Source organism: Nerophis lumbriciformis, linkage group LG20, assembly GCF_033978685.3.
Source record: "Nerophis lumbriciformis linkage group LG20, RoL_Nlum_v2.1, whole genome shotgun sequence".
NCBI classification, from domain to species: Eukaryota; Metazoa; Chordata; class Actinopteri; order Syngnathiformes; family Syngnathidae; genus Nerophis; species Nerophis lumbriciformis.
Genome location: NC_084567.2, coordinates 2594761 through 2620000, shown reverse-complemented (window position 1 = coordinate 2620000; position 25240 = coordinate 2594761). Strand labels below are relative to the sequence as shown.

The following is a 25240-nucleotide window of genomic DNA, read 5'->3' as shown; positions in this document are numbered from 1 at the left end:
TAATAAAAAATATTCCAATCGCAATTCAAAAAAAAAAAAAAAAAAAGAAGCATATTTTGGTTTGGCTTTGCTTTTTGTTATATATATACATATATATATACATATATATATATATATATATATATATATATATATATATATATATATATATATATATATATATATATATATATAGCATTCTATTTTAGTTACTTTATTGAGTTTATAACCCTCTGGCGCTGATTTCTACTGTTTTTGTACTTATTTTGATTGTTATTATTTATTATTTCTCGATTGTTTGTAAATATTCCAATCGCAATTCAAAGCAAAACAAACAAAAAAAAAGCATATTTTAGTTTGGCTTTGCACTTTGTTTTAAATATATATATATATATATATATATATATATATATATATATATATATATATATATATATATATATATATATATATTTTTTTTTTTTTGCATTCTATTTTAGTTACTTTATTGAGTTTATAACCCCCTGGCGCTGATTTCTACTGTTTTTGTACTTATTTTGATTATTATTATTTATTATTTCTCGATTGTTTGTAAATATTCCAATCGCAATTCAAAGCAAAACAAACAAAAAAAAGCGTATTTTAGTTTGGCTTTGCACTTTTTTTAAAATATATATATATATATATTTATTTATTTTTATTTTTATATTTTTTTTGCATTCTATTTTAGATACTTTATTGAGTTTATAACCCCCTGGCGCTGATTTCTACTGTTTTTGTACTTATTTTGATTATTATTATTTCTCGCTTTTTGTTATATATATATATATATATATATATATATATATATATATATATATATATATATATATATATATATATATATATATATCATTCTATTTTAGTTACTTTATTGAGTTTACAACCCCCTGGCGCTGATTTGTACTGTTATTTCTCGATTGTTTGTAAATATTGCAGTTTATAAATTAAGGTTCATAAAATAAAAAATAAAATAAATAATAAAAAATATTCCAATCGCAATTCAAAAAAAAAAAAAAAAAAAGAAGCATATTTTGGTTTGGCTTTGCTTTTTGTTATATATATACATATATATATACATATATATATATATATATATATATATATATATATATATATATATATATATATATATATATATATATATATATATATATATATAGCATTCTATTTTAGTTACTTTATTGAGTTTATAACCCTCTGGCGCTGATTTCTACTGTTTTTGTACTTATTTTGATTGTTATTATTTATTATTTCTCGATTGTTTGTAAATATTCCAATCGCAATTCAAAGCAAAACAAACAAAAAAAAAGCATATTTTAGTTTGGCTTTGCACTTTGTTTTAAATATATATATATATATATATATATATATATATATATATATATATATATATATATATATATATATTTTTTTTTTTGCATTCTATTTTAGTTACTTTATTGAGTTTATAACCCCCTGGCGCTGATTTCTACTGTTTTTGTACTTATTTTGATTATTATTATTTCTCGATTGCTTGTAAATGTTGCAGTTTATAAATTAAGGTTTATAAAATAAAAGATAAAATAAAAAAATATTCCAATCGCAATTCAAAAAAAAAAAAAAAAGAAGCGTATTTTGGTTTGGCTTTGCTTTTGTTATATATATATATATATATGTATATATATATATATATATATATATATATATAGCATTCTATTTTAGTTACTTTATTGAGTTTACAACCCCCTGGCGCTGATTTGTACTGTTTTTGTACTTATTTTGATTATTATTATTTATTATTTCTCGATTGTTTGTAAATATTCCAATCGCAATTCAAAGCAAAACAAACAAAAAAAAGCGTATTTTAGTTTGGCTTTGCACTTTGTTTTAAATACATATATATATTTTTATTTTTATTTATTTTATTTTTTTTTGCATTCTATTTTAGTTACTTTATTGAGTTTATAACCCCCAGGCGCTGATTTATACTGTTTTTGTACTTATTTTGATTATTATTATTTCTCGATTGTTTGTAAATGTTGCAGTTTATAAATTAAGGTTTATAAAATAAAAAATAAAATAAAAATATATTCCAATCGCAATTCACAAAAAAAAAAAAAAAAAGAAGCGTATTTTGGTTTGGCTTTGCTTTTTGCTATATATATATATATATATATATATATATATATATATATATATATATATATATATATATATATATATATATATATATACATATATATATATATATATATATATATATATATATATATATATATATATATATATTTATTTATTTTTATTTATTTTTAATTTTTTTTGCATTCTATTTTAGTTACTTTATTGAGTTTACAACCACCAGGCGCTGATTTGTAATGTTTTTGTACTTATTTTGATTATGATTATTTATTATTTCTCGATTGTTTGTAAATATTCCAATCGCAATTCAAAGCAAAACAAACAAAAAAAAGCGTATTTTAGTTTGGTTTTGCACTTTTTTTTAAATATATATATATATATATTTATTTATTTTTATTTTTATATTTTTTTTGCATTCTATTTTAGATACTTTATTGAGTTTATAACCCCCTGGCGCTGATTTCTACTGTTTTTGTACTTATTTTGATTATTATTATTTCTCGCTTTTTGTTATATATATATATATATATATATATATATATATATATATATATATATATATATATATATATATCATTCTATTTTAGTTACTTTATTGAGTTTACAACCCCCTGGAGCTGATTTGTACTGTTATTTCTCGATTGTTTGTAAATGTTGCAGTTTATAAATTAAGGTTCATAAAATAAAAAATAAAATAAATAATAAAAAATATTCCAATCGCAATTCAAAAAAAAAAAAAAAAAAGAAGCATATTTTGGTTTGGCTTTGCTTTTTGTTATATATATACATATATATATATACATACATATATATATATATATATATATATATATATATATATATATATATATATATATATATATATATATATATATATAGCATTCTATTTTAGTTACTTTATTGAGTTTATAACCCTCTGGCGCTGATTTCTACTGTTTTTGTACTTATTTTGATTGTTATTATTTATTATTTTTTGATTGTTTGTAAATATTCCAATCGCAATTCAAAGCAAAACAAACAAAAAAAAAGCATATTTTAGTTTGGCTTTGCACTTTAAAAAAAAAAAATATATATATATATATATATATATATATATATATATATATATATATATATATATATATATATATATATATATATATATATATATATATATCCATCCATCCATCCATTTTCTACCGCTTATTCCCTTTTGGGGTCACGGGGGGCGCTGGAGCCTATCTCAGCTACAATCGGGCGGAAGGCGAGGTACACCCTGGACAATTCGCCACCTCATCGCAGGGCCAACACAGATAGACAACATTCACACTGACATTCACACACTAGGGCCAATTTAGTGTTGCCAATCAACCTATCCCCAGGTGCATGTCTTTGGAGGTGGGAGGAAGCCGGAGTACCCGGAGGGAACCCACGCAGTCACGGGGAGGACATGCAAACTCCACACAGAAAGATCCCGAGCCCGGGATTGAACCCAAGACTACTCAGGACCTTCGTATTGTGAGGCAGATGCACTAACCCCTCTTCCACCGTGCTGCCTTATATATATATATATATATATATATATATATATATATATATATATATATATATATACTTTTTTTTTTTTTTTTTTGCATTCTATTTTAGTTACTTTATTGAGTTTATAACCCCCTGGCGCTGATTTCTACTGTTTTTGTACTTATTTTGATTATTATTATTTCTCGATTGTTTGTAAATGTTGCAGTTTATAAATTAAGGTTTATAAAATAAAAAATAAAATAAAAAAATATTCCAATCGCAATTCAAAAAAAAAAAAAAAGAAGAAGCGTATTTTGGTTTGGCTTTGCTTTTTGTTATATATATATATATATATATATATATATATATATATATATATATATATATATATATATATATATATATATATATATATATATATATATATATATATATGTAGCATTCTATTTTAGTTACTTTATTGAGTTTACAACCCCCTGGCGCTGATTTGTACTGTTTTTGTACTTATTTTGATTATTATTATTTCTCGATTGTTTGTAAATGTTGCAGTTCATAAATTAAGGTTTATAAAATAAAAAATAAAAAATATATTCCAATCCCAATTCAAAACAAAACAAAACAAAAAAGCGTATTTTGGTTTCCCATAAATTCACATTCTGCCGCAGGATGGCAGCAGTGTGACGTCATGAAGGCTTTACAATCCAACAGAAAGAAGAAGAAGAAAGAAGCCGGAAGTTAGCAAAGCGTTCCAAAACAGACAAAGGGCGAAGACGACGAACTGCCATTAAGTTAAAAAAACATTGAAAATGTTGAAAGAGTTGGTGCAGGAGCGACTCATGGCGGCGGCTGATGAAATATTCGCGCTGGTTGAAAGAACGATAGCGTGCTACGAGGAGGAACTTTCTCGAACGAGAGAGGAGAAGGAGCGACATCGACGACAACTGGAAGCTGTTTTGCACATTGAAGGTTTGTTTGAAGGATCAGCATTTCACTTAACGAGGGTTGCAAAATCCCGGTTATATTCAAAGTTGGAAACTTTCCACGGGAAATGAATGGAAATAAACATTGAATGCAACATGCTAGATCTTGCAGCATGACTATTAGCTAAAACAACATGATTTCATTAAAATTCAGTAGAATTTCAACCCTGGACTGTGCATTCCTCCATCCGCACGTGCAGTGCATTCTTCCATAATCAGAGGTGGGTAGAGTAGCCAGAAATTGTACTCAAGTAAGAGTACTGTTACTTTAGAGATTTATTACTCAAGTAAAAGTAAGGAGTAGTCACCCAAATATTTACTTGAGTAAAAGTAAAAAGTATGTTGTGAAAAAACTACTCAAGTACTGAGTAACTGATGAGTAACATACACACACATATCATATATATATATATATATATATATATATATATATATATATATATATATATATATATATACACACATATATACATATATATATATATATATATATATATATATATATACATTGATATATACAGTATATAATTTATATTTATTTATTTTGCCGTTTTTGTTTACATGTTTAAGATGTTTTAATGAATATACATGCATGTTTAACACATATAGATTCCTTTCTTTCATGAAGACAAGAATATAAGTTGGTGTATTACCTGATTCTGATGACTTGCGTTGATTGTAATCAGACAGTAGTGCTGATAACGTCCACGTTTTCAAATGGAGGAGAAAAAAAGTTCCTCCTTTCTGTCTAATACCACATGAAAGTGGTTGGTTTTTGGCATCTTATTTGTCCAGCTTCCATATTCGTTTTTATACACTTTACAAGAAATATATTGGCGACAAACTCCGTAGCTTGCGAGCTTGTTTGCGCTGGCTTTCGGAGACTCTTATTTTGAAAGCGCATGCGCGATGGAGCGGCACTTTTATTGTGAAGACAGGAACTGTGTAGTCAGTCTTTAGGCTTTTGACGGCATGTACGGTTGAAATAAAAAAAGGGTCTTTTTTTCCTTCACACTTTTGATTGATTGATTGAAACTTTTATTAGTAGATTGCACAGTACAGTACATATTCCGTACAATTGACCACTAAATGGTAACACCCCAATAAGTTTTTCAACTTGTTTAAGTCAGGTCATGTGACCGCTGGCTCTGTTTGATTGGTCCAACGTCACCAGTGACTGCATCTGATTGGTGGAACGGAGTGAACGTCACCAGTGACTGTATTTGTTGAAACGCAGGCACTATGAAGGTCTGTCTGACAGACCAAAACAAACAAAGCGTGCATTAACAGATCGATAAAAATTAGTAGCGAGTAGCGAGCTGAATGTAGATAAAAGTAGCGGAGTAAAAGTAGCGTTTCTTCTCTATAAATATACTCAAGTAAAAGTAAAAGTATGTTGCATTAAAACTACTCTTAGAAGTACAATTTATCCCAAAACTTACTCAAGTAGATGTAACGGAGTAAATGTAGCGCGTTACTACCCACCTCTGGTTACGCACGAGCACAAAACTTCACAAACGGCTAACAAAGACTTAGAAATTATTCTTTGTTATTATTATTATTTTTTTTTAAATGCACGGGATGAAATGCTCCCCGGGACGATGGCTTTTAACCATATATTTTCTTTTTCTTTTTATGTATTTATTCATTTTACATTTTATATTAAATGTCTTGGTTTTTCCTCCCTCTGAAAATCCTATTAAATGTTTAACAAGCCATCCTATAATAATAAAACAGCTATTAATGTAACAATACAATAAAACAAATATATTTAATTATGTTTTTTTCATTATTTTTACAATAGGCTTATGTATATTACTTTATATAGATTCTACAAGAAACACAAAACTTAAAAAATAAATGATTTGCAATTGCACACACAAGGTTTTGTGCAGCTTCACTCATTGTAAAGGAAGATAATGTGCTTCGTACACCTGCAGGACCGCAAGCAAGGTCGCAGAGAAAATGCGGGCTGGAATTTGAGTGATGTGGGCATTTTCTATATGAACAAGTGGAATGGATTGGATACCGACGCACGAAAGGGGCTCTCTACCTTACGCTACGAAGTGAGGGGAAACTGAGTGAATAATAACAGGTTATATGATTATTTATTTAAACTCATATTTGGGCCACTTTATAATGAATATGTCGGCATGTATTTGTAAAAAAAAAAACAAAAACAAAAACACCAAATTATTTAGGGGGGCTTAAGAATATTTTAGGGGGGCTTGAGCCCCCCTAAAATAGGCCTAACAACGCCAATGATTTCAACCCTTCACTGTGCATTCCTCCATCCACACGTGCAGTGCATTCTTCCGTCACATGTGCAGATAATTCCCAGCATGCAACACACTACAGCAGGGCTATTGAGGCCACACTAGTATTTAAACCTAGGACAGGTGGGGTAAATATATTTGATGTATGGTATTTAAGTGTTACTGTATGACTGTAGACTACTCCAGCAGACTAGCTGTTCCTGTACTTGTTCAATGATTTTATATATCTCTAGCTTAGCTAGCTAGGTTTATGTACCACCACAGTCTCATAATGAGCCCTAAATATTTCTACGTTAGCCGTGATGCTAATTTTCTCTATGTTAAATCCCATTAATTTATGCTAACAACGTTAGCGATCCGAATTGACCTTTTTGGTGATCTGTAAAGTTCAACTATCCATCCATCTTCTTCCGCTTATCCGAGGTTGGGTGGCGGGGGCAGCAGCCTAAGCAGAGAAGCCCAGACTTCCCTCTCCCCAGCCACTTGGTCCAGCTCCTCCCGGGGGATCCCGAGGCGTTCCCAGGCCAGCCGGGAGACATAGTCTTCCCAACGTGTCCTGGGTCTTCCCCGTGGCCTCCTACCGGTCGGATGTTCCCTAAACACGTTGGGGCGGCATCCTGACCAGATGCCCGAACCACCTCATCTGGCTCCTCTCCATGTGGAGGAGCAGTGGCTTAACTTTGAGCTCCCCCCGGATGACAGAGCTTCTCACCCTATCTCTAAGGGAGAGACCCACCACCAGGCGGAGGAAACTCATTTGGGCCGCTTGTACCCGTGATCTTGTCCTTTCGGTCATAACCCAAAGCTCATGACCATAGGTGAGGATGGGAACGTAGATCCACCGGTAAATTGAGAGCTTTGCCTTCCAGCTCAGCTCCTTCTTCACCACAACGGATGGATACAGCGTCCGCATTACTGAAGACGCCGCACCGATCCGCCTGTCGATCTCACCATCCACTCTTCCCTCACTCGTGAACAAGACTCCGAGGTACTTGAACTCCTCCACTTGGGGCAGGGTCTCCTCCCCAACCCGGAGATGGCACTCCACCCTTTTTCTCATAATGAATCGAAAATATTTTTCCGTGAGCCGTGATGCTAATTTTCTCTATGTTAAATCCCATTCATTTATGCTAACAACGTTAGCGATCCGAACTTACGTTTTTTGCAAATACTAAATGAAAAGGTGTAGTTTCCTCTGCCTTCTGTTCTGCTAGCCATTCAGTTGTCATACAAGAATGTAGCTTATAGTTTGATGTAGCATGCTGATTGACTGTTTATTTATTCATCTAGCCTATTTCTATTCATTTGTCCATCAGTCAAATATTTTTAAAGACTACTCCAATTGTTTAGCGGACTATTTATATCTGTGTGTGGCATTGCATTAGTCTTTTACAAGAATACATAAATACAAACAGAATAATGCCATACTTGCCAACCTTGAGACCTCCGATTTCGGGAGGTGGGGGAGGGGGTTGGGCGGGGGCGTGGTTAGGGGCGTGGTTAAGAGGGGAGGAGTATATTTACAGCTAGAATTCACCAAGTCAAGTATTTCATATATATATATATGTATGTATATGTGTATATATATATATATATATATATATATATATATATATATAAATAAAATAAATACTTGAATTTCAGTGTTCATTTATTTCCACATATACACACACATAACACTCATCTACTCATTGTTGAGTTAAGGGTTGAATTGTCCATCTTTGTTCTATTCTCTGTCACTATTTTTCTAAGCATGCTGAACACCCTCTCTGATGATGCATTGCTGTGTGGCACGCACAAAAGTGCTTTCATCAAATGCATTAGAGTCTGGAATTTTCCATCTCTCCCTAGCATGGCCCAAAACCGGTCAATCTTTGCTTCCTGAGGAAGATCTTCAGTGCCAAGCACTTGGTAGTCCACTACTTCTTCCCGGAGGCTATCCAGGTCCAATCGCAGCTGCGTCTTGAAACTTACAAGCTGTTATGAGAGTAGCGTATGTGTGTGTGTGGCCCTTTAATAGGCGAGCATGTGAGGTGAGTGACGTCAGTGAGTGTGTGGGCGAGAGAAGAGAGGGAGCGGTAGCGTGAGTGCGGGCGGGGACTAGTTTGTTTTGTGTTGGATTGGCTGTGTGCAAGCAATCAATAAAGCAAGATTTGCAACTAATCGCCGGACTCAGGCAGGAAAGGTGCAACAAAGCGTATTTCTTCATCTTAATCGTCGGCGGCGTCGCCACGGCTGTATCTTCCTCGTTCTTCTGCTTCGTCTCCTTGTTGTGTGCGCAGTTGTGCACTGCACTCTCTAAAAGCCCTAGATGTTATTGTCACATATGCATGTACAGTAGATGGCAGTATTGTCCTGTTTAAGAGTGTCACAACATTGCTGTTTACGGCAGACGAACTGCTTTACGGTAGACAAAAACGTGACTGCTGTTGTTGTGTGTTGTTACCGCGCTGGGAGGACGTTAATGAAACTGCCGAACAATAAACCCACATAAGAAACCAAGAACTCGCCCTCCATCATTATACAGTTATAACGTGATTGGGCAGGCACGCTGTTTGTATCGTGGGAAAGCGGACTCAGGTCCGCATGGAGCTGGAGGGGGCGTGGCCTCCAGCTCCGCCTGAATTTTGGGAGATTTTTGGGAGAAAATTTGTCCTGGGAGGTTTTCGGGAGAGGTGCTGAATTTCGGGAGTCTCCCGGAAAATCCGGGAGGGTTGGCAAGTATGCGTATGATGTGTGGAGACATGTAGGCGGAAAGACTTAGACAAACTTTAATGATCCACAAGGGAAATTGTTCAACAATTTCAACAAAGTTCAACAAAGGCTGTGTACATGTGCAAATACTGTGCAAAAAGCTACGTCAAAAATGCCACAAAGATGTAGCAGCATATAGACAAGTGCCCAATAATATATCATTATTGTAATTCCCCATTCATTCCCATGGACGGTGTCCAACTTTGAATAATCAAAAAATGTTCAAAATTTCCAAACTTCCCGAGTTTAAAGGGGAACATTATCGAAATTTCAGAAGGGTTAAAACCATTAAAAATCAGTTCCCAGTGGCTTATTTTACTTTTCAAAGTTTTTTTCAAAATTTTACCCATCACGCAATATCCCTAAAAAAAGCTTCAAAGTGCCTGATTTTAACCATCGTTATATACACCCGTCCATTTTCCTGTGACGTCACATAGTGATGCCAATACAAACAAACATGGCGGAAAGAACAGCAAGCTATAGCGACATTAGCTCGGATTCAGACTCGGATTTCAGCGGCTTAAGCGATTCAACAGATTACGCATGTATTGAAACGGATGGTTGTAGTGTGGAGGCAGGTAGCGAAAACCAAATTGAAGAAGAAACTGAAGCTATTGAGCCATATCGGTTTGAACCGTATGCAAGCCAAACCGAGGAAAACGACACGACAGCCAGCGACACGGGAGAAAGCGAGGACGAATTCGGTGATCGCCTTCTAACCAACGATTGGTATGTGTTTGTTTGGCATTAAAGGAAACTAACAACTATGAACTAGGTTTACAGCATATGAAATACATTTGGCAACAACATGCACTTTGAGAGTGCAGACAGCCCATTTCAGGCGCGCTAAGAACATATATTTTTCCACGATTTCAGCAATCAGGTTAACCATACCTAAATAGACACAAAATACTGCATTACACAAGACTACTCGAATGATTGAAAAAAATAAATATTTTTAAGCTAAATTATTGGTAAACACAGTTTATGTATAATAATTTACGTAAAACCGCGAGTAATGAATAAAGTTTTCATCAATTAATATGTTCTGTAGACATACCCTCATCCGCTCTCTTTTCCTGAAAGCTGATCTGTCCAGTTTTGGAGTTGATGTCAGCAGGCCAGGGAAGCTAGGGTCGATATTCTTCTCTTGATCATCTTCGGTGGCATAAGGGACGGTGTGAGCCAAGACATCCAGGGGGTTTAGCTCGCTCGTCTGCGGGAACAAACTGCCGCCATTGCTTGCCGTGCTACCGAGGTCCTTTGTCCCTGAATTGCTCACACACTCCGGCAGATTCAATGGAGGTCTGGCGGCAGATTTCTTTGACTTTATGGTTGGAAATGCATCTGCTTTGAGTGTCGCAGGATATCCACACATTCTTGCCATCTCTGTCGTAGCATAGCTTTCGTCGGTAAAGTGTGCGGAACAAACGACTGACCATTTTCGTCGGCTTTCCCCACAGCCTCGTATTTTGAACAAATTTCGTCCAATTTCTTGCCACTTTGGCATCTTTGGGCCACTGGTGCAACTTGAATCCGTCCCTGTTCGTGTTGTTACACCCTCCGACAACACACCGACGAAAGTGAGAAAATGGCGGATTGCTTCCCGATGTGACGTCACAACGTGACGTCATCGCTCCGATAGCGAATAATAGAAAGGCGTTTAATTCGCCAAAATTCGCCCATTTAGAGTTCGGAAATCGGTTAGAAAAATATATGGTCTTTTTTCTGCAACATCAAGGTATATATTGACGCTTACATAGGTCTGGTGATAATGTTCCCCTTTAACTTCCCGTGGTAAATTTCCGGAAATTTACCGGAAACTTTCCACCCCTTTGCAACCCTAGACTTAACACATTTTAAAAACAATTGTTGTGCTGAATCTTCCTCGTCACTTAGAAATGACGACCTATAGAGAAAAATATATTAAATGTAAACATTTTTATAATTTTCTGATTATATATAATCCCCTCGGCTATCAAGTCAGAAAGCAAACGTCAACAATCCATGTAAACAACATTCTAGAATCACATGGAACACTTAACAGTAAAAAGAAGGTGCAACAATCAGGAGTGTGTAAGAAATGCTCAATATAAAGTGTAAGAAAAAAAGTGTAAAGATGTAAACATAGAGGAACAGACAGAGTTAAATCTGAGCTCCAAAAGCAGACCTGGGCAAATTAAGGCCACATGCGGCCCGTAAAGCTTTTCAATCTGGCCCGCCGGACTTTCCCAAATCTTTTATTTAGATGTTTAATATGTCAAGTGTAGCTGCCATTATGATGTGCACTCATGTTTACACATGACCAGAAGTCTTCAACTATACTAAGTCTTTACATGCTTGGAATCTGCATCATATACTAGTTACTATGCTCATCTAATTAGTTACTATGGTCATCTAATGAGTTACTATGGTCATCTAATGAGTTACTATGGTCATCTAATGAGTTACTATAGTCATCTAGTTAGTTACTATGGTCATCTAATGAGTTACTATGCTCATCTAATGAGTTACTATAGTCATCTAATGAGTTACTATGGTCATCTAATAATTTACTATGGTCATCTAATTAGTTACTATGGTCATCTAATGAGTTACTATGGTCATCTAATGAGTTACTATGGTCATCTAATTAGTTACTATGGTCATCTAATGAGTTACTATGGTCATCTAATGAGTTACTATGGTCATCTAATTAGTTACTATGGTCATCTAATTAGTTACTATGGTAATCTAATGAGTTACTATGGTCATATATTGAGTTACTATGGTCATCTAATGAGTTACTATGGTCATCTAATGAGTTACTATGGTAATATAATTAGTTACTATGGTCATCTAATAATTTACTATGGTCATCTAATGAGTTACTATGGTCAGGCCCGGCCCTAACCAATCTGGCGCCCTAGGCAAAATTTTAGGTGGCGCCCCCCCACATCGGCATTGAAGTGTATATACTCAGAAGAAACCGAATAGCTTTGTCTTTGACCTTTTTTTTTTTTACTTACAACTATACCTAATATATAAAGGGGTGGAAAAGTGACTATTACCTGCAGGGCAAACATTAGCTAACCAGAAGGCAATAACAATGTAAACAAAAAACACCTGCTTAAAAGATCTAATACAAATGTCCCTGAGGAATGTAAGGTGGGAGTACTGTAATTACCTAACGTTACATTATTATTTTCCATAACAATTTAGCCCCCTCCACAATATTAACCCGACGTTAAAACAGAACTAGCTATTTATCATGTAATATTAGCTTAATGCTAAAAAGCCAGCTACTATCACATTCTGTAACAGACAAATAATTTCATGTAGGCTAACGTTACCTACCTGCTACCTCTGTCTTTTTCTCGTTTCTCCTCCTCTTCTTTTCTCTTTTTTCTTCCCTGGGCACCTGACAGTTTTGGCCGTTTTGACATCTTGTGTTGATTTTTTGATGTGGTGACGTCCAAAAAGAGTCATGATACGGGAAGGGAGGGGGCGCACCGTGCGGGGGAGGGGGGGGGGGGGTTGTAATGTTGTAACAAATAATATTTCTATTATATAGGCTTTACTTTGCATTTTAATTAACGTGGGATTATTTTTTGTATTTAGAAATAATAGTACCAACTTTTTTTTTTTTCTCCAACATTTGTGGCACTGGCGTGGCGCCCCCTGATGGACGGCGCCCTTAGCATTTGCCTATATGGCCTATGCCACGGGCCGGCCCTGACTATGGTAATCTAATTAGTTACTATCATCATCTAATGAGTTACTATTGTCATCTAATTAGTTACTATTGTCATCTAATTAGTTACTATGGTCATCTAATGAGTTACTATGGTCATCTAATGAGTTACTATGCTCATCTAATTAGTTACTACGGTCATCTAATTAGTTACTATGGTCATCTAATGAGTTACTATGGTAATCTAATGAGTCACTATGGTAATCTAATTAGTTACTATGGTAATGTAAGTCACAGCAGCTCAGATGAGGTACCAAGCAGTGTGGGTGGGGAGCGTTTCCACTGAGTGTTTCCAAAGCCTGAAATGTGGGTGTCAGGAACAGACGCGGAAGGACATTTTTACAACAACGTTCTAAATCTTAGTGATGTATCATATATATATATTTTTTTATCCTTGGCATTCATATTTTGCTGTGTTTGTTGCATTTTGGTTGATTGTAAAACATGTGTATGGAGAGGGGGTGTGACGTTCATATGTTGTCAATATTCAGTGTTTTATCCTTCATAGTTAATATTGTAAATCCCACATTCTCTATTTTCATGTACATTCTGGGTGTCTCATTCAGTAAAAAAATTTAAAATTCCATTCCGTTTTTTTTTTAAGGCGGTCTGTCATAACGTTTTTAGCATTCAATCAGACATTATTGTGAGGTTTTGGAATAGTCTTCCTAAAAATAGATATATCGGCCCCCAGACACTTTTTTTCCCTCTAAATTTGCCATTTACCATTTATACAACGTGACAACTTCACTTGTTTTGGATTTTGTAGTATGTGGCATGTCTGAGCCAACATGTGCTTTTGTTTGTGTCCTGCAGACGTCCAGCTTATGGTTGCTCGAGGAGAATTCCCCCCTCAGCTGCTGGGAAGTATTTCCGCTTTAAAACAAGAGGATTCGCAGCCCCCCCACATTAAAGAGGAAGAGGAGGAACTCTGGATCACTCAGGAGGGAGAATGTCTTCCAGGGGCAGACGAGGCTGATCCCGCCAAGTTGCCACTGAGTGGTTTCTCTGTGAAGACTGAAGATGATGAAGACAAACCCCCTGAGTCCTCACCGCTTCATCACAGTCCAAGTGAGGAGAACGGAGGGGCGGAGCTTTCAAGCGGCAGCTGGCCGCAACACCCGACAAGAGACGCGGACCACTGTGAGGGTCTACTATCAGGTGGTGACGACACACGCCTTGAAGTGGGCGACTGGGACGGAGAAGCTTTGAGCAGCGAAGGCGACACGAGGATGCAACGCTCAGAGCGCTCTAAAAGGAAGACGGGAAAAAAACGTTTCCCCTGCTCAGTCTGTGACAAAATGTTCACTCAGAAGTGCGACTTCACTCGACACATGCGGACGCACACCGGGGAAAAACCGTACTGCTGTCTGGTCTGTGGCGCTAGATTTGCTCAGAGGTCCACCCTGACCAGACACATGAAAACGCACACGGGGGAAAAACCCTTCAGCTGCTCGGTGTGCGGGGAAAAATTCTCCCTGAAGGTAAACATGCTCTCGCACCTGAGGACGCACACGGGGGAGAAACCTTTCATCTGCTCAGTCTGCGGCGAGGGATTCTCCCGGAAGATGCACGTCGTCTTGCACATGAGGACGCACACGGGGGAGAAACCTTTCCGCTGCTCGGTCTGCGGCGACGCGTTTGCTCAGAGCTCCACTTTGAATAGGCACATGGGCACGCACAAAATGTGCTCGGTGAACCACGGCGAGGCGTCCGGGGGGTCGTCCGACACGTGTGTCGACTGATGTGCTTCCAAAGAGAGACCAAACAATATGAACATCTCACATTGCCAAGCTCTATGTGGGAAAATAAATAATCTTCATATTCACCACCTTTGGATATCTTCACTGCTCACACAGCAATGTGGTTTTACCAGTTTAGATTGTGCTAGGACAAAAATATGCTTTCATTTTACCATTCAAGCCAGCGATCAGCGCGCTAGCTTTCTTCTCCAGTAAATAATAAGGGTGTCAAAACATTGATTTTATTTGCAACGATTATTAATTGATCAAAAAACAAAAACAAATCAATTGTTTGTTTATTTTGAATCATAGTAGATTTCTCTTGTTGCCTTATTTGTATTTGACTTTAATAAATGATTTGGGTAGAATTTGATATGAAAAAACAAGTTTATAGAGTTGTTTATCTATTGTATGGCGGAATGTAGTTTGTCATAGAATGTTTGGGAACGGAGGAGACCCAATTTTTGAAGCTTTTCCGGTGGAATTCTTTCCCATTCTTGCTTGATGTACAGCTTAAGTTGTTCAACCGTCTCCCTTCTCATATTTTAGCCTTCATATTTTCAATGGGAGACAGGTCTGGACTACAGGCTGTCAAGACTTGGACTTTGGCTTGGTTTGTTCTCCCGTGGTGCAAATGAACTGGACTGGTCAAGGCTTGAAGGTGGGTACATGATTTATTTAAACTATCAAAAAAGGAATAAAGGAAAAGCGCGCACAGGGGCGGAGGTACAAAACTAGACTTTAAACACAAAACTTGCACATTGGCAGAAACTATGAACAATTAAACAAAACACTAACTGTGGCTTAACAAACAAAAACTTACTTGGCATGGAACCGGCATGAAAAAAAGAGTAGCAAGAGTCATCAGGGTGTGGAAAGTGTGCAGGAGCATAAATGCGGGGATGTCGTCAGAACGAACAACAGAAAATGAATGAACTTAAATACTATGGACATGATTAGTGAAAGCAGGTGCGTGACTCGAAACGTGAAACAGGTGCGTGACGTGACAGGTGAAAACTAATGGTTGCTATGGTGACAAGAGTGCACAATGAGTCCAAACGTGGAACAGGTGCGTGACGTGACAGGTGAAACTAATGGTTGCTATGGTGACAAAACAAAACAAAAGTGCACAAAAAGTCCAAAATTTAAACCGAACATTACTAAAACAAAACATGATCACACAGACATGACACAGGCAGGCCAGTCTAGTACCCGCACTCTTTTACTACGAAGCCACGCTGTTGTGACACGTGGCCATACTTGCCAACCTTGAGACCTCCGATTTCGGGAGGTGGGGGGTGGGGGCGTGGTCAGGGGTGGGGCAGGGCGTGGTTAAGAGGGGAGGAGTATATTGACAACTAGAATTCACCAAGTCAAGTATTTCATATATACACAGGTAAAAGCCAGTAAATTAGAATATTTTGAAAAACTTGATTTATTTCAGTAATTGCATTCAAAAGGTGTAACTTGTACATTATATTTATTCATTGCACACAGACTGATGCATTCAAATGTTTATTTCATTTAATTTTCATGATTTGAAGTGGCAACAAATGAAAATCCAAAATTCCGTGTGTCACAAAATTAGAATATTACTTAAGGCTAATACAAAAAAGGGATTTTTAGAAATGTTGGCCAACTGAAAAGTATGAAAATGAAAAATATGAGCATGTACAATACTCAATACTTGGTTGGAGCTCCTTTTGCCTCAATTACTGCGTTAATGCGGCGTGGCATGGAGTCGATGAGTTTCTGGCACTGCTCAGGTGTTATGAGAGCCCAGGTTGCTCTGATAGTGGCCTTCAACTCTTCTGCGTTTTTGGGTCTGGCATTCTGCATCTTCCTTTTCACAATACCCCACAGATTTTCTATGGGGCTAAGGTCAGGGGAGTTGGCGGGCCAATTTAGAACAGAAATACCATGGTCTGTAAACCAGGCACGGGTAGATTTTGCGCTGTGTGCAGGCGCCAAGTCCTGTTGGAACTTGAAATCTCCATCTCCATAGAGCAGGTCAGCAGCAGGAAGCATGAAGTGCTCTAAAACTTGCTGGTAGACGGCTGCGTTGACCCTGGATCTCAGGAAACAGAGTGGACCGACACCAGCAGATGACATGGCACCCCAAACCATCACTGATGGTGGAAACTTTACACTAGACTTCAGGCAACGTGGATCCTGTGCCTCTCCTGTCTTCCTCCAGACTCTGGGACCTCGATTTCCAAAGGAAATGCAAAATTTGCTTTCGTCAGAAAACATGACTTTGGACCACTCAGCAGCAGTCCAGCTCTTTTTTTCCTTAGCCCAGGTGAGACGCTTTGCGCGCTGTTTCTTGGTCAACAGTGGCTTGACACGAGGTATGCGGCAGTTGAAACCCATGTCTTTCAAGCGTCTCTTGGTGGTGGATCTTGAAGCACTGACTCCAGCAGCTGTCCACTCCTTCTGAATCTCCCCCACATTTTTGAATGGTTTTTTTTTCCACAATCTTGACCAGGGCGCGGTGATCCCTATCGCTTGTACACTTTTTCTGACCACAGTTTTTCCTTCCCTTTGCCTCTCCATTAATGTGTTTGGACACAGAGCTCTGAGAACAGCCAGCCTCTTCAGCAATAACCTTTTGTGTCTTTCCCTCCTTGTGCAATGTGTCAATGGTTGCCTTTTGGACAGCTGTCAAATCTGAAGTCTTCCCCATGTTTGTGTAGGCTTCAGAACTGGACTGAGAGACCATTTAAAGCCCTTTGCAGGTGTTTTGAGTTAATCAGCTGATTAGTTTGTGGCACCAGGTGTCTTCAAAATGTAACCCTTACACAATATTCTAATTTTGTGACACACGGAATTTTGGATTTTCATTTGTTGCCACTTCAAATCATCAAAATTAAATGAAATAAACATTTGAATGCATCAGTCTGTGTGCAATGAATAAATATAATGTACAAGTTACACCTTTTGAATGCAATTACTGAAATAAATCAAGTTTTTCAAAATATTCTAATTTACTGGCTTTTACCTGTGTATATATATACATACATATATATACATATGTATATATCCTGAAAATATGCAAACAAAACTGTGTTTAGATAATTGATACTTCAAACTTGCATAAATAAATATTAAGGAATATAACATAACTTGGCTTCTGAGAGCTTCAAAATGTAATGAATAAAATGCTAAAGTTTTTGATAAACAAGCAATTATTTTAATAATTAAATATGGTAATTTTAAATGAATTATTATGATAATTTAAAATTAAATTAATTATTTCAAATATATTTATTTTAATGTATAATTATATGGCTGGATGTAATAAGGAGTCAGAAAAAATACAAATAAAAATACAATTAACTTTGATGTTTTTAGCAAAATATAGTAAAAATTTATTTATTTTTTATTTTTATTTTTTTATTAATAAATATATTTATTTTTAGGTAAGATAAACATAATAATACAATTTATCTCTAGTCAATTTATCCCTAAAATATGCAAACAAAACTGTGTTTGGATCATTGATACTTCAAACTTGCATAAATAAATATTAAGGAATATAACATAACTTGGCCTCTGAGAGCTTCAAAATGTAATGAATAAAATGCTAAAGTTGTTGATAAACAAGCAATTATTTTAATAATTAAATATGGTCATTTTAAATGAATTATTATGATAATTTAAAATTAAATTAATTATTTCAAATATATTTATTTAAATGTATAATTCTATGGCTGGATGTAATAAGGAGTCAGAAAAAATACAAATAAAAATACAATTAATTTTGATGTTTTTAGCAAAATATAGTAAAAATGTATTTAGTTTTTTTTTTTTTTTAAATTAATAAATATATTTATTTTTAGGTAAGATAAACATAATAATACAATTTATCTCTAGTCTGGATGATTTAGTTCTTGTCACCCTGTTGTCCTCCAGTCATGAAAAAAGGCTGTCTTCATGGAGGCCACGCCCCCTCCAGCTCCGGCTGAAAATCGGGAGATTTTCGGGAGAATATTTGGGAGAGGCGCTGAATTTCGGGAGTCTCCCGGAAAATTCGGGAGGGTTGGCAAGTATGCACGTGGCTTGGCATCGTCTTGCTGAAATAAGCAGGGGCGTCCATGAAAAATACCTGTATGTACCTTTCAGCATTAATGGTGCCTTCACAGATGTGTAAGTTACCCATGTCTTGGGCACTAATACACCCCCATACCATCACACATGCTGCCTTTTCACACTTTCACCCTAGAACAGTCCGGATGGTTCTTTTTCCTCTTTGTTCCAGAGGACACGACATACACAGTTTTTAAAAACCATCCATCCATCCATCTTCTTCCGCTTATCCGAGGTCGGGTCGCGGGGGCAGCAGCCTAAGCAGGGAAGCCCAGACTTCCCTCTCCCCAGCCACTTCGTCCAGCTCCTCCCGGGGGATCCCGAGGCGTTCCCAGGCCAGCCAGGAGAGATAGTCTTCCCAGCGTGTCCTGGGTCTTCCCCGTGGCCTCCTACCGGTCGGACGTGCCCGAAACACCTTCCTAGGGAGGCGTTCGGGTGGCATCCTGACCAGATGCCCGAACCACCTCATCTGGCTCTTCTCCATGTGGAGGAGCAGCGGCTTTACTTTGAGCTCCCCCCGAATGACAGAGCTTCTCACCCTATCTCTAAGGGAGAGCCCCGCCACTCGGCGGAGGAAACTCATTTGGGCCGCTTGTACCCGTGATCTTGTCCTTTCGGTCATGACCCAAAGCTCATGACCATAGGTGAGGATGGGAACGTAGATCGACCGGTAAATCGAGAGCTTTGCCTTCCGGCTCAGCTCCTTCTTCACCACAACGGATCGATACAGCGTCCGCATTACTGAAGATGCCGCACCGATCCGCCTGTCGATCTCACGATCCACTCTTCCCCCACTCGTGAACAAGACTCCGAGGTACTTGAACTCCTCCACTTGGGGCAAGATCTCCTCCCCAACCCGGAGATGGCACTCCACCCTTTTCCGGGAGAGAACCATGGACTCGGACTTGGAGGTGCTGATTCTCATCCCAGTCGCTTCACACTCGGCTGCGAACCGATCCAGTGAGAGCTGAAGATCTTGGCCAGAGGAAGCCATCAGGACCACATCATCTGCAAATAGCAGAGACCTAATCCTGCAGCCACCAAACCATATCCCCTCAACGCCCTGACTGCGCCTAGAAATTCTGTCCATAAAGGTTATGAACAGAATGGGTGACAAAGGGCAGCCTTGGCGGAGTCCAACCCTCACTGGAAACGTGTCCGACTTACTGCTGGCAATGCGGACCAAGCTCTGGCACTGATTATACAGGGAGCGAACTGCCACAATAAGACAGTCCGTTACCCCATACTCTCTGAGCACTCCCCACAGGACTTCCCGGGGTACACTGTCGAATGCCTTCTCCAAGTCCACAAAGCACATGTAGACTGGTTGGGCAAACTCCCATGCAACCTCAAGGACCCTGCCGAGAGTATAGAGCTGGTCCACAGTTCCACGACCAGGACGAAAACCACACTGTTCCTCCTGAATCCGAGGTTCGACTATCCGGCGTAGCCTCCTCTCCAGTACACCTGAATAGACCTTACCGGGAAGGCTGAGGAGTGTGATCCCACGATAGTTGGAACACACCCTCCGGTTCTCCTTCTTAAAGAGAGGAACCACCACCCCGGTCTGCCAATCCAGAGGTACCGCCCCCGATGTCCACGCGATGTTGCAGAGCCTTGTCAACCAAGACAGCCCCACAACATCCAGAGCCTTAAGGAACTCCGGGCGGATCTCATCTACCCCCGGGGCCTTGCCACCGAGGAGCTTTTTAACAACCTCGGCAACCTCAGCCCCAGAAATAGGAGAGCCCACCACAGATTCCCCAGGCCCTGCTTCCTCATAGGAAGACGTGCTGGTAGGATTGAGGAGGTCTTCGAAGTATTCCCTCCACCGATCCACAACATCCGCAGTCGAGGTTAGCAGAGCACCATCCCCACCATACACGGTGTTGACACCGCACTGCTTCCCCTTCCTGAGGCGGCGGATGGTGGTCCAGAATTGCTTCGAAGCCGTCCGGAAGTCTTTTTCCATGGCCTCCCCGAACTCCTCCCATGTCCGAGTTTTTGCCTCCGCGACCGCTGAAGCCGCACACCGCTTGGCCTGTCGGTACCTGTCTGCTGCCTCAGGAGTCCCATGAGCCAAAAGAACCCGATAGGACTCCTTCTTCAGCCTGACGGCATCCCTCACCGCCGGCGTCCACCAACGGGTTCTAGGATTACCGCCACGACAGGTACCAAGTACCTTGCGGCCACAGCTCCAATCGGCCGCCTCGACAATAGAGGTACGGAACATGGTCCACTCGGACTCAATGTCCAGCGCCTCCCTCGTGACATGTTCAAAGTTCTTCCGGAGGTGGGAATCATCAGTCCATGAGTTCATTAAATTGCGGTTATCAATCACGGTTTTTACGATAAATTCCGCCGTCTGGAGTTCTATCGCGGTTCCTCAATAACACCGCTAATCGTTACATCCCTACTTCCAAGATCCAATTAAAACCACGGGCTAAGTCAACACAAATGTTTTGACGAGTCGCAAACGTAAACATGAAAATCGACTAAGCACACAAAAAAATGTAGCTTCAATTGAATAGACTGCAAAGACAAGATATTTCATGTTCACACTGAGAAACTTTGTTATTTTTGGCAAATAATCATGAACTTAGAATTTAATGGCAGCAATTATTGCAAAAAAGGCATTTTCACCACTGTGTTACATGGCCTTTCCTTTTAACAACACTCAGTAAAGGTTTGGGAACTGATTAGACACATTTTTGAGGTGGAATTCTTTCCCATTCTTGCTCGATGTACAGCTTAAGTTGTTCAACAGTCTCATATTTTAGCCCTCATATTGCACCACACAGCAAAGCCGGCGGCGTTTCTGGGTGTTGTTGATAAATGGCTTTGGCTTTGCATAGTAGAGTTTTAACTTGCACTTACAGATGTAGCGACCGACTGTAGTTACTGACAGTGGTTTTCTGAAGTGTTCCTGAGCCCACGTGGTGATATCCTTTACACACCGATTTCTCTTTTTGATGCAATACCTACTGAGGGATGGAAAGTGCGTAATATCATGGCTTACGTGCAGTGATTCCTCCAGATTCTCTGAACCTTTTGATGATATTACGGAGTGTAGATGGTGAAATCCCTAAATTCCTTGCAATAGCTGGTTGAGAAAGGTTTTTCTTAAACGGTTCAACAATTTGCTCAGGCATTTGTTGACAAAGTGGTGACCCTCGCCCCGTCCTTGTTTGTGAATGACTGAGCATTTCATGGAAGCTGCTTTTATACCCAATCATGGCACCCACCTGTTCCCAATTAGCCTGTTCACCTGTGGGATGTTCCAAATAAGTCTTTGATGATCTTTTTCAGTCTTTTTTTGCCACTTTTTTTTGAAACATGTCGCAGGCATCAAATTCCAAATGAGCTAATATTTTTAAAAAATAACAAAGTTTCCCAGTTCGAACGTTAAGTATCTTGTCTTTGCAGTCTATTCAATTGAATATAAGTTGAAAAGGACTTGTTGGATTCTCTTTTTATTTACCATTTACACAACTTCACTGCTTTTATATTTATTTCTTTAAAATTTTTTTCACATTTTGGGCTTTTTTTTGCCCTTTTTCAGGCAGTTTTCCTGCCGATCCAACTGTTAGCATGCACATTTTTTCAGCTAATTTTACATGCCTACGCTTCACAGTCATATGACTTGGTACTTGGTGCATTCCAACTGTTAGCATGCTAATGTTAGCATGCTAATTTTTTAAGCTAATTTTACATGCCTACGCTTCACAGTCATATGACTTGGTACTTGATGCATTCCAACTGTTAGCATGCTAATGTTAGCATGCTAATTTTTTAAGCTAATTTTACATGCCTACGTTTCACAGTCATATGACTTGGTACTTGATGCATTCCAACTGTTAGCATGCTAATCTTAGCATGCTAATTTTACATGCCTACGCTTCACAGTCATATGACTTGGTACTTGATGCATTCCAACTGTTAGCATGCTAATGTTAGCATGCTAATCTTTTAAGCTAATTTTACATGCCTACGCTTCACAGTCATATGACTTAGTACTTGATGCATTCCAACTGTTAGCATGCTAATTTTTTAAGCTAATTTTACATGCCTACGCTTCACAGTCATATGACTTGGTACTTGATGCATTCCAACTGCTAGCATGCTAATGTTAGCATGCTAATTTTTTAAGCTAATTTTACATGCCTACGCTTCACAGTCATATGACTTGGTACTTGATGCATTCCAACTGTTAGCATGCTAATGTTAGCATGCTAATTTTTTAAGCTAATTTTACATGCCTACGTTTCACAGTCATATGACTTGGTACTTGATGCATTCCAACTGTTAGCATGCTAATCTTAGCATGCTAATTTTACATGCCTACGCTTCACAGTCATATGACTTGGTACTTGATGCATTCCAACTGTTAGCATGCTAATGTTAGCATGCTAATCTTTTAAGCTAATTTTACATGCCTACGCTTCACAGTCATATGACTTAGTACTTGATGCATTCCAACTGTTAGCATGCTAATTTTTTAAGCTAATTTTACATGCCTACGCTTCACAGTCATATGACTTGGTACTTGATGCATTCCAACTGTTAGCATGCAAATGTTAGCATGCAGATTTTTTAAGCTAATTTTACATGCCTACGCTTCATACTCATATTTGGTACTTGATGCATTCCAACTGTTAGCATGCTAATTTTTTAAGCTAATTTTACATGCCTACGCTTCACAGTCATATGACTTGGTACTTGATGCATTCCAACTGTTAGCATGCAAATGTTAGCATGCAGATTTTTTAAGCTAATTTTACATGCCTACGCTTCATACTCATATTTGGTACTTGATGCATTCCAACTGTTAGCATGCTAATGTTAGCATGCTAATTTTTTAAGATAATTATACATGCCTACGCTTCACAGTCATATGACTTGGTACTTGATGCATTCCAACTGTTAGCATGCTAATGTTAGCATGCTAATCTTTTAAGCTAATTTTACATGCCTACGCTTCACAGTCATATGACTTGGTACTTGATGCATTCCAACTGTTAGCATGCTAATGTTAGCATGCTAATTTTTTAAGCTAATTTTACATGCCTACGCTTCACAGTCATATGACTTGGTACTTGATGCATTCCAACTGTTAGCATGCTAATGTTAGCATGCTAATTTTTTAAGATAATTATACATGCCTACGCTTCACAGTCATATGACTTGGTACTTGATGCATTCCAACTGTTAGCATGCTAATGTTAGCATGCTAATCTTTTAAGCTAATTTTACATGCCTACGCTTCACAGTCATATGACTTGGTACTTGATGCATTCCAACTGTTAGCATGCTAATTTTTTAAGCTAATTTTACATGCCTACACTTCACAGTCATATGACTTGGTACTTGATGCATTCCAACTGTTAGCATGCTAATGTTAGCATGCTAATTTTACATGCCTACGCTTCACAGTCATATGACTTGGTACTTGATGCATTCCAACTGTTAGCATGCTAATGTTAGCATGCTAATCTTTTAAGCTAATTTTACATGCCTACGCTTCACAGTCATATGACTTGGTACTTGATGCATTCCAACTGTTAGCATGCTAATTTTTTAAGCTAATTTTACATGCCTACGCTTCACAGTCATATGACTTGGTACTTGATGCATTCCAACTGTTAGCATGCTAATGTTAGCATGCTAATTTTTTAAGCTAATTTTACAGGCCTATGCTTCAGTCATATGACTTGGTACTTGATGCATTCCAACTGTTAGCATGCTAATGTTAGCATGCTAATTTTTTAAGCTAATTTTACATGCCTACGCTTCACAGTCATATGACTTGGTACTTGATGCATTCCAACTGTTAGCATGCTAATGTTAGCATGCTAATTTTTAAAGCTAATTTTACATGCCTACGCTTCACAGTCATATGACTTGGTACTTGATGCATTCCAACTGTTAGCATGCTAATGTTAGCATGCTAATTTTTAAAGCTAATTTTACATGCCTACGCTTCACAGTCATATGACTTGGTACTTGATGCATTCCAACTGTTAGCATGCTAATGTTAGCATGCTAATTTTT

The 25240-nt window shown here is 37.8% G+C and overlaps 1 protein-coding gene across 1 annotated transcript in view; it reads left to right on the top strand.

Annotated features, from left to right (window-relative positions):
- Positions 1–15177, top strand: part of LOC133619738 (uncharacterized) — a 37198-nt gene extending 22021 nt beyond the window's left edge. Inside the window, exons 3-5 of the mRNA XM_072915501.1 lie at positions 4281–4349; positions 4405–4581; positions 14175–15177. Of these exons, the coding sequence (XP_072771602.1) occupies positions 4281–4349; positions 4405–4581; positions 14175–15103 (1175 nt within the window). The 3' untranslated portion in view covers positions 15104–15177. The remainder of the gene's footprint in view (positions 1–4280; positions 4350–4404; positions 4582–14174) is intronic.
- The last annotated feature ends 10063 nt before the right edge of the window (positions 15178–25240 follow it).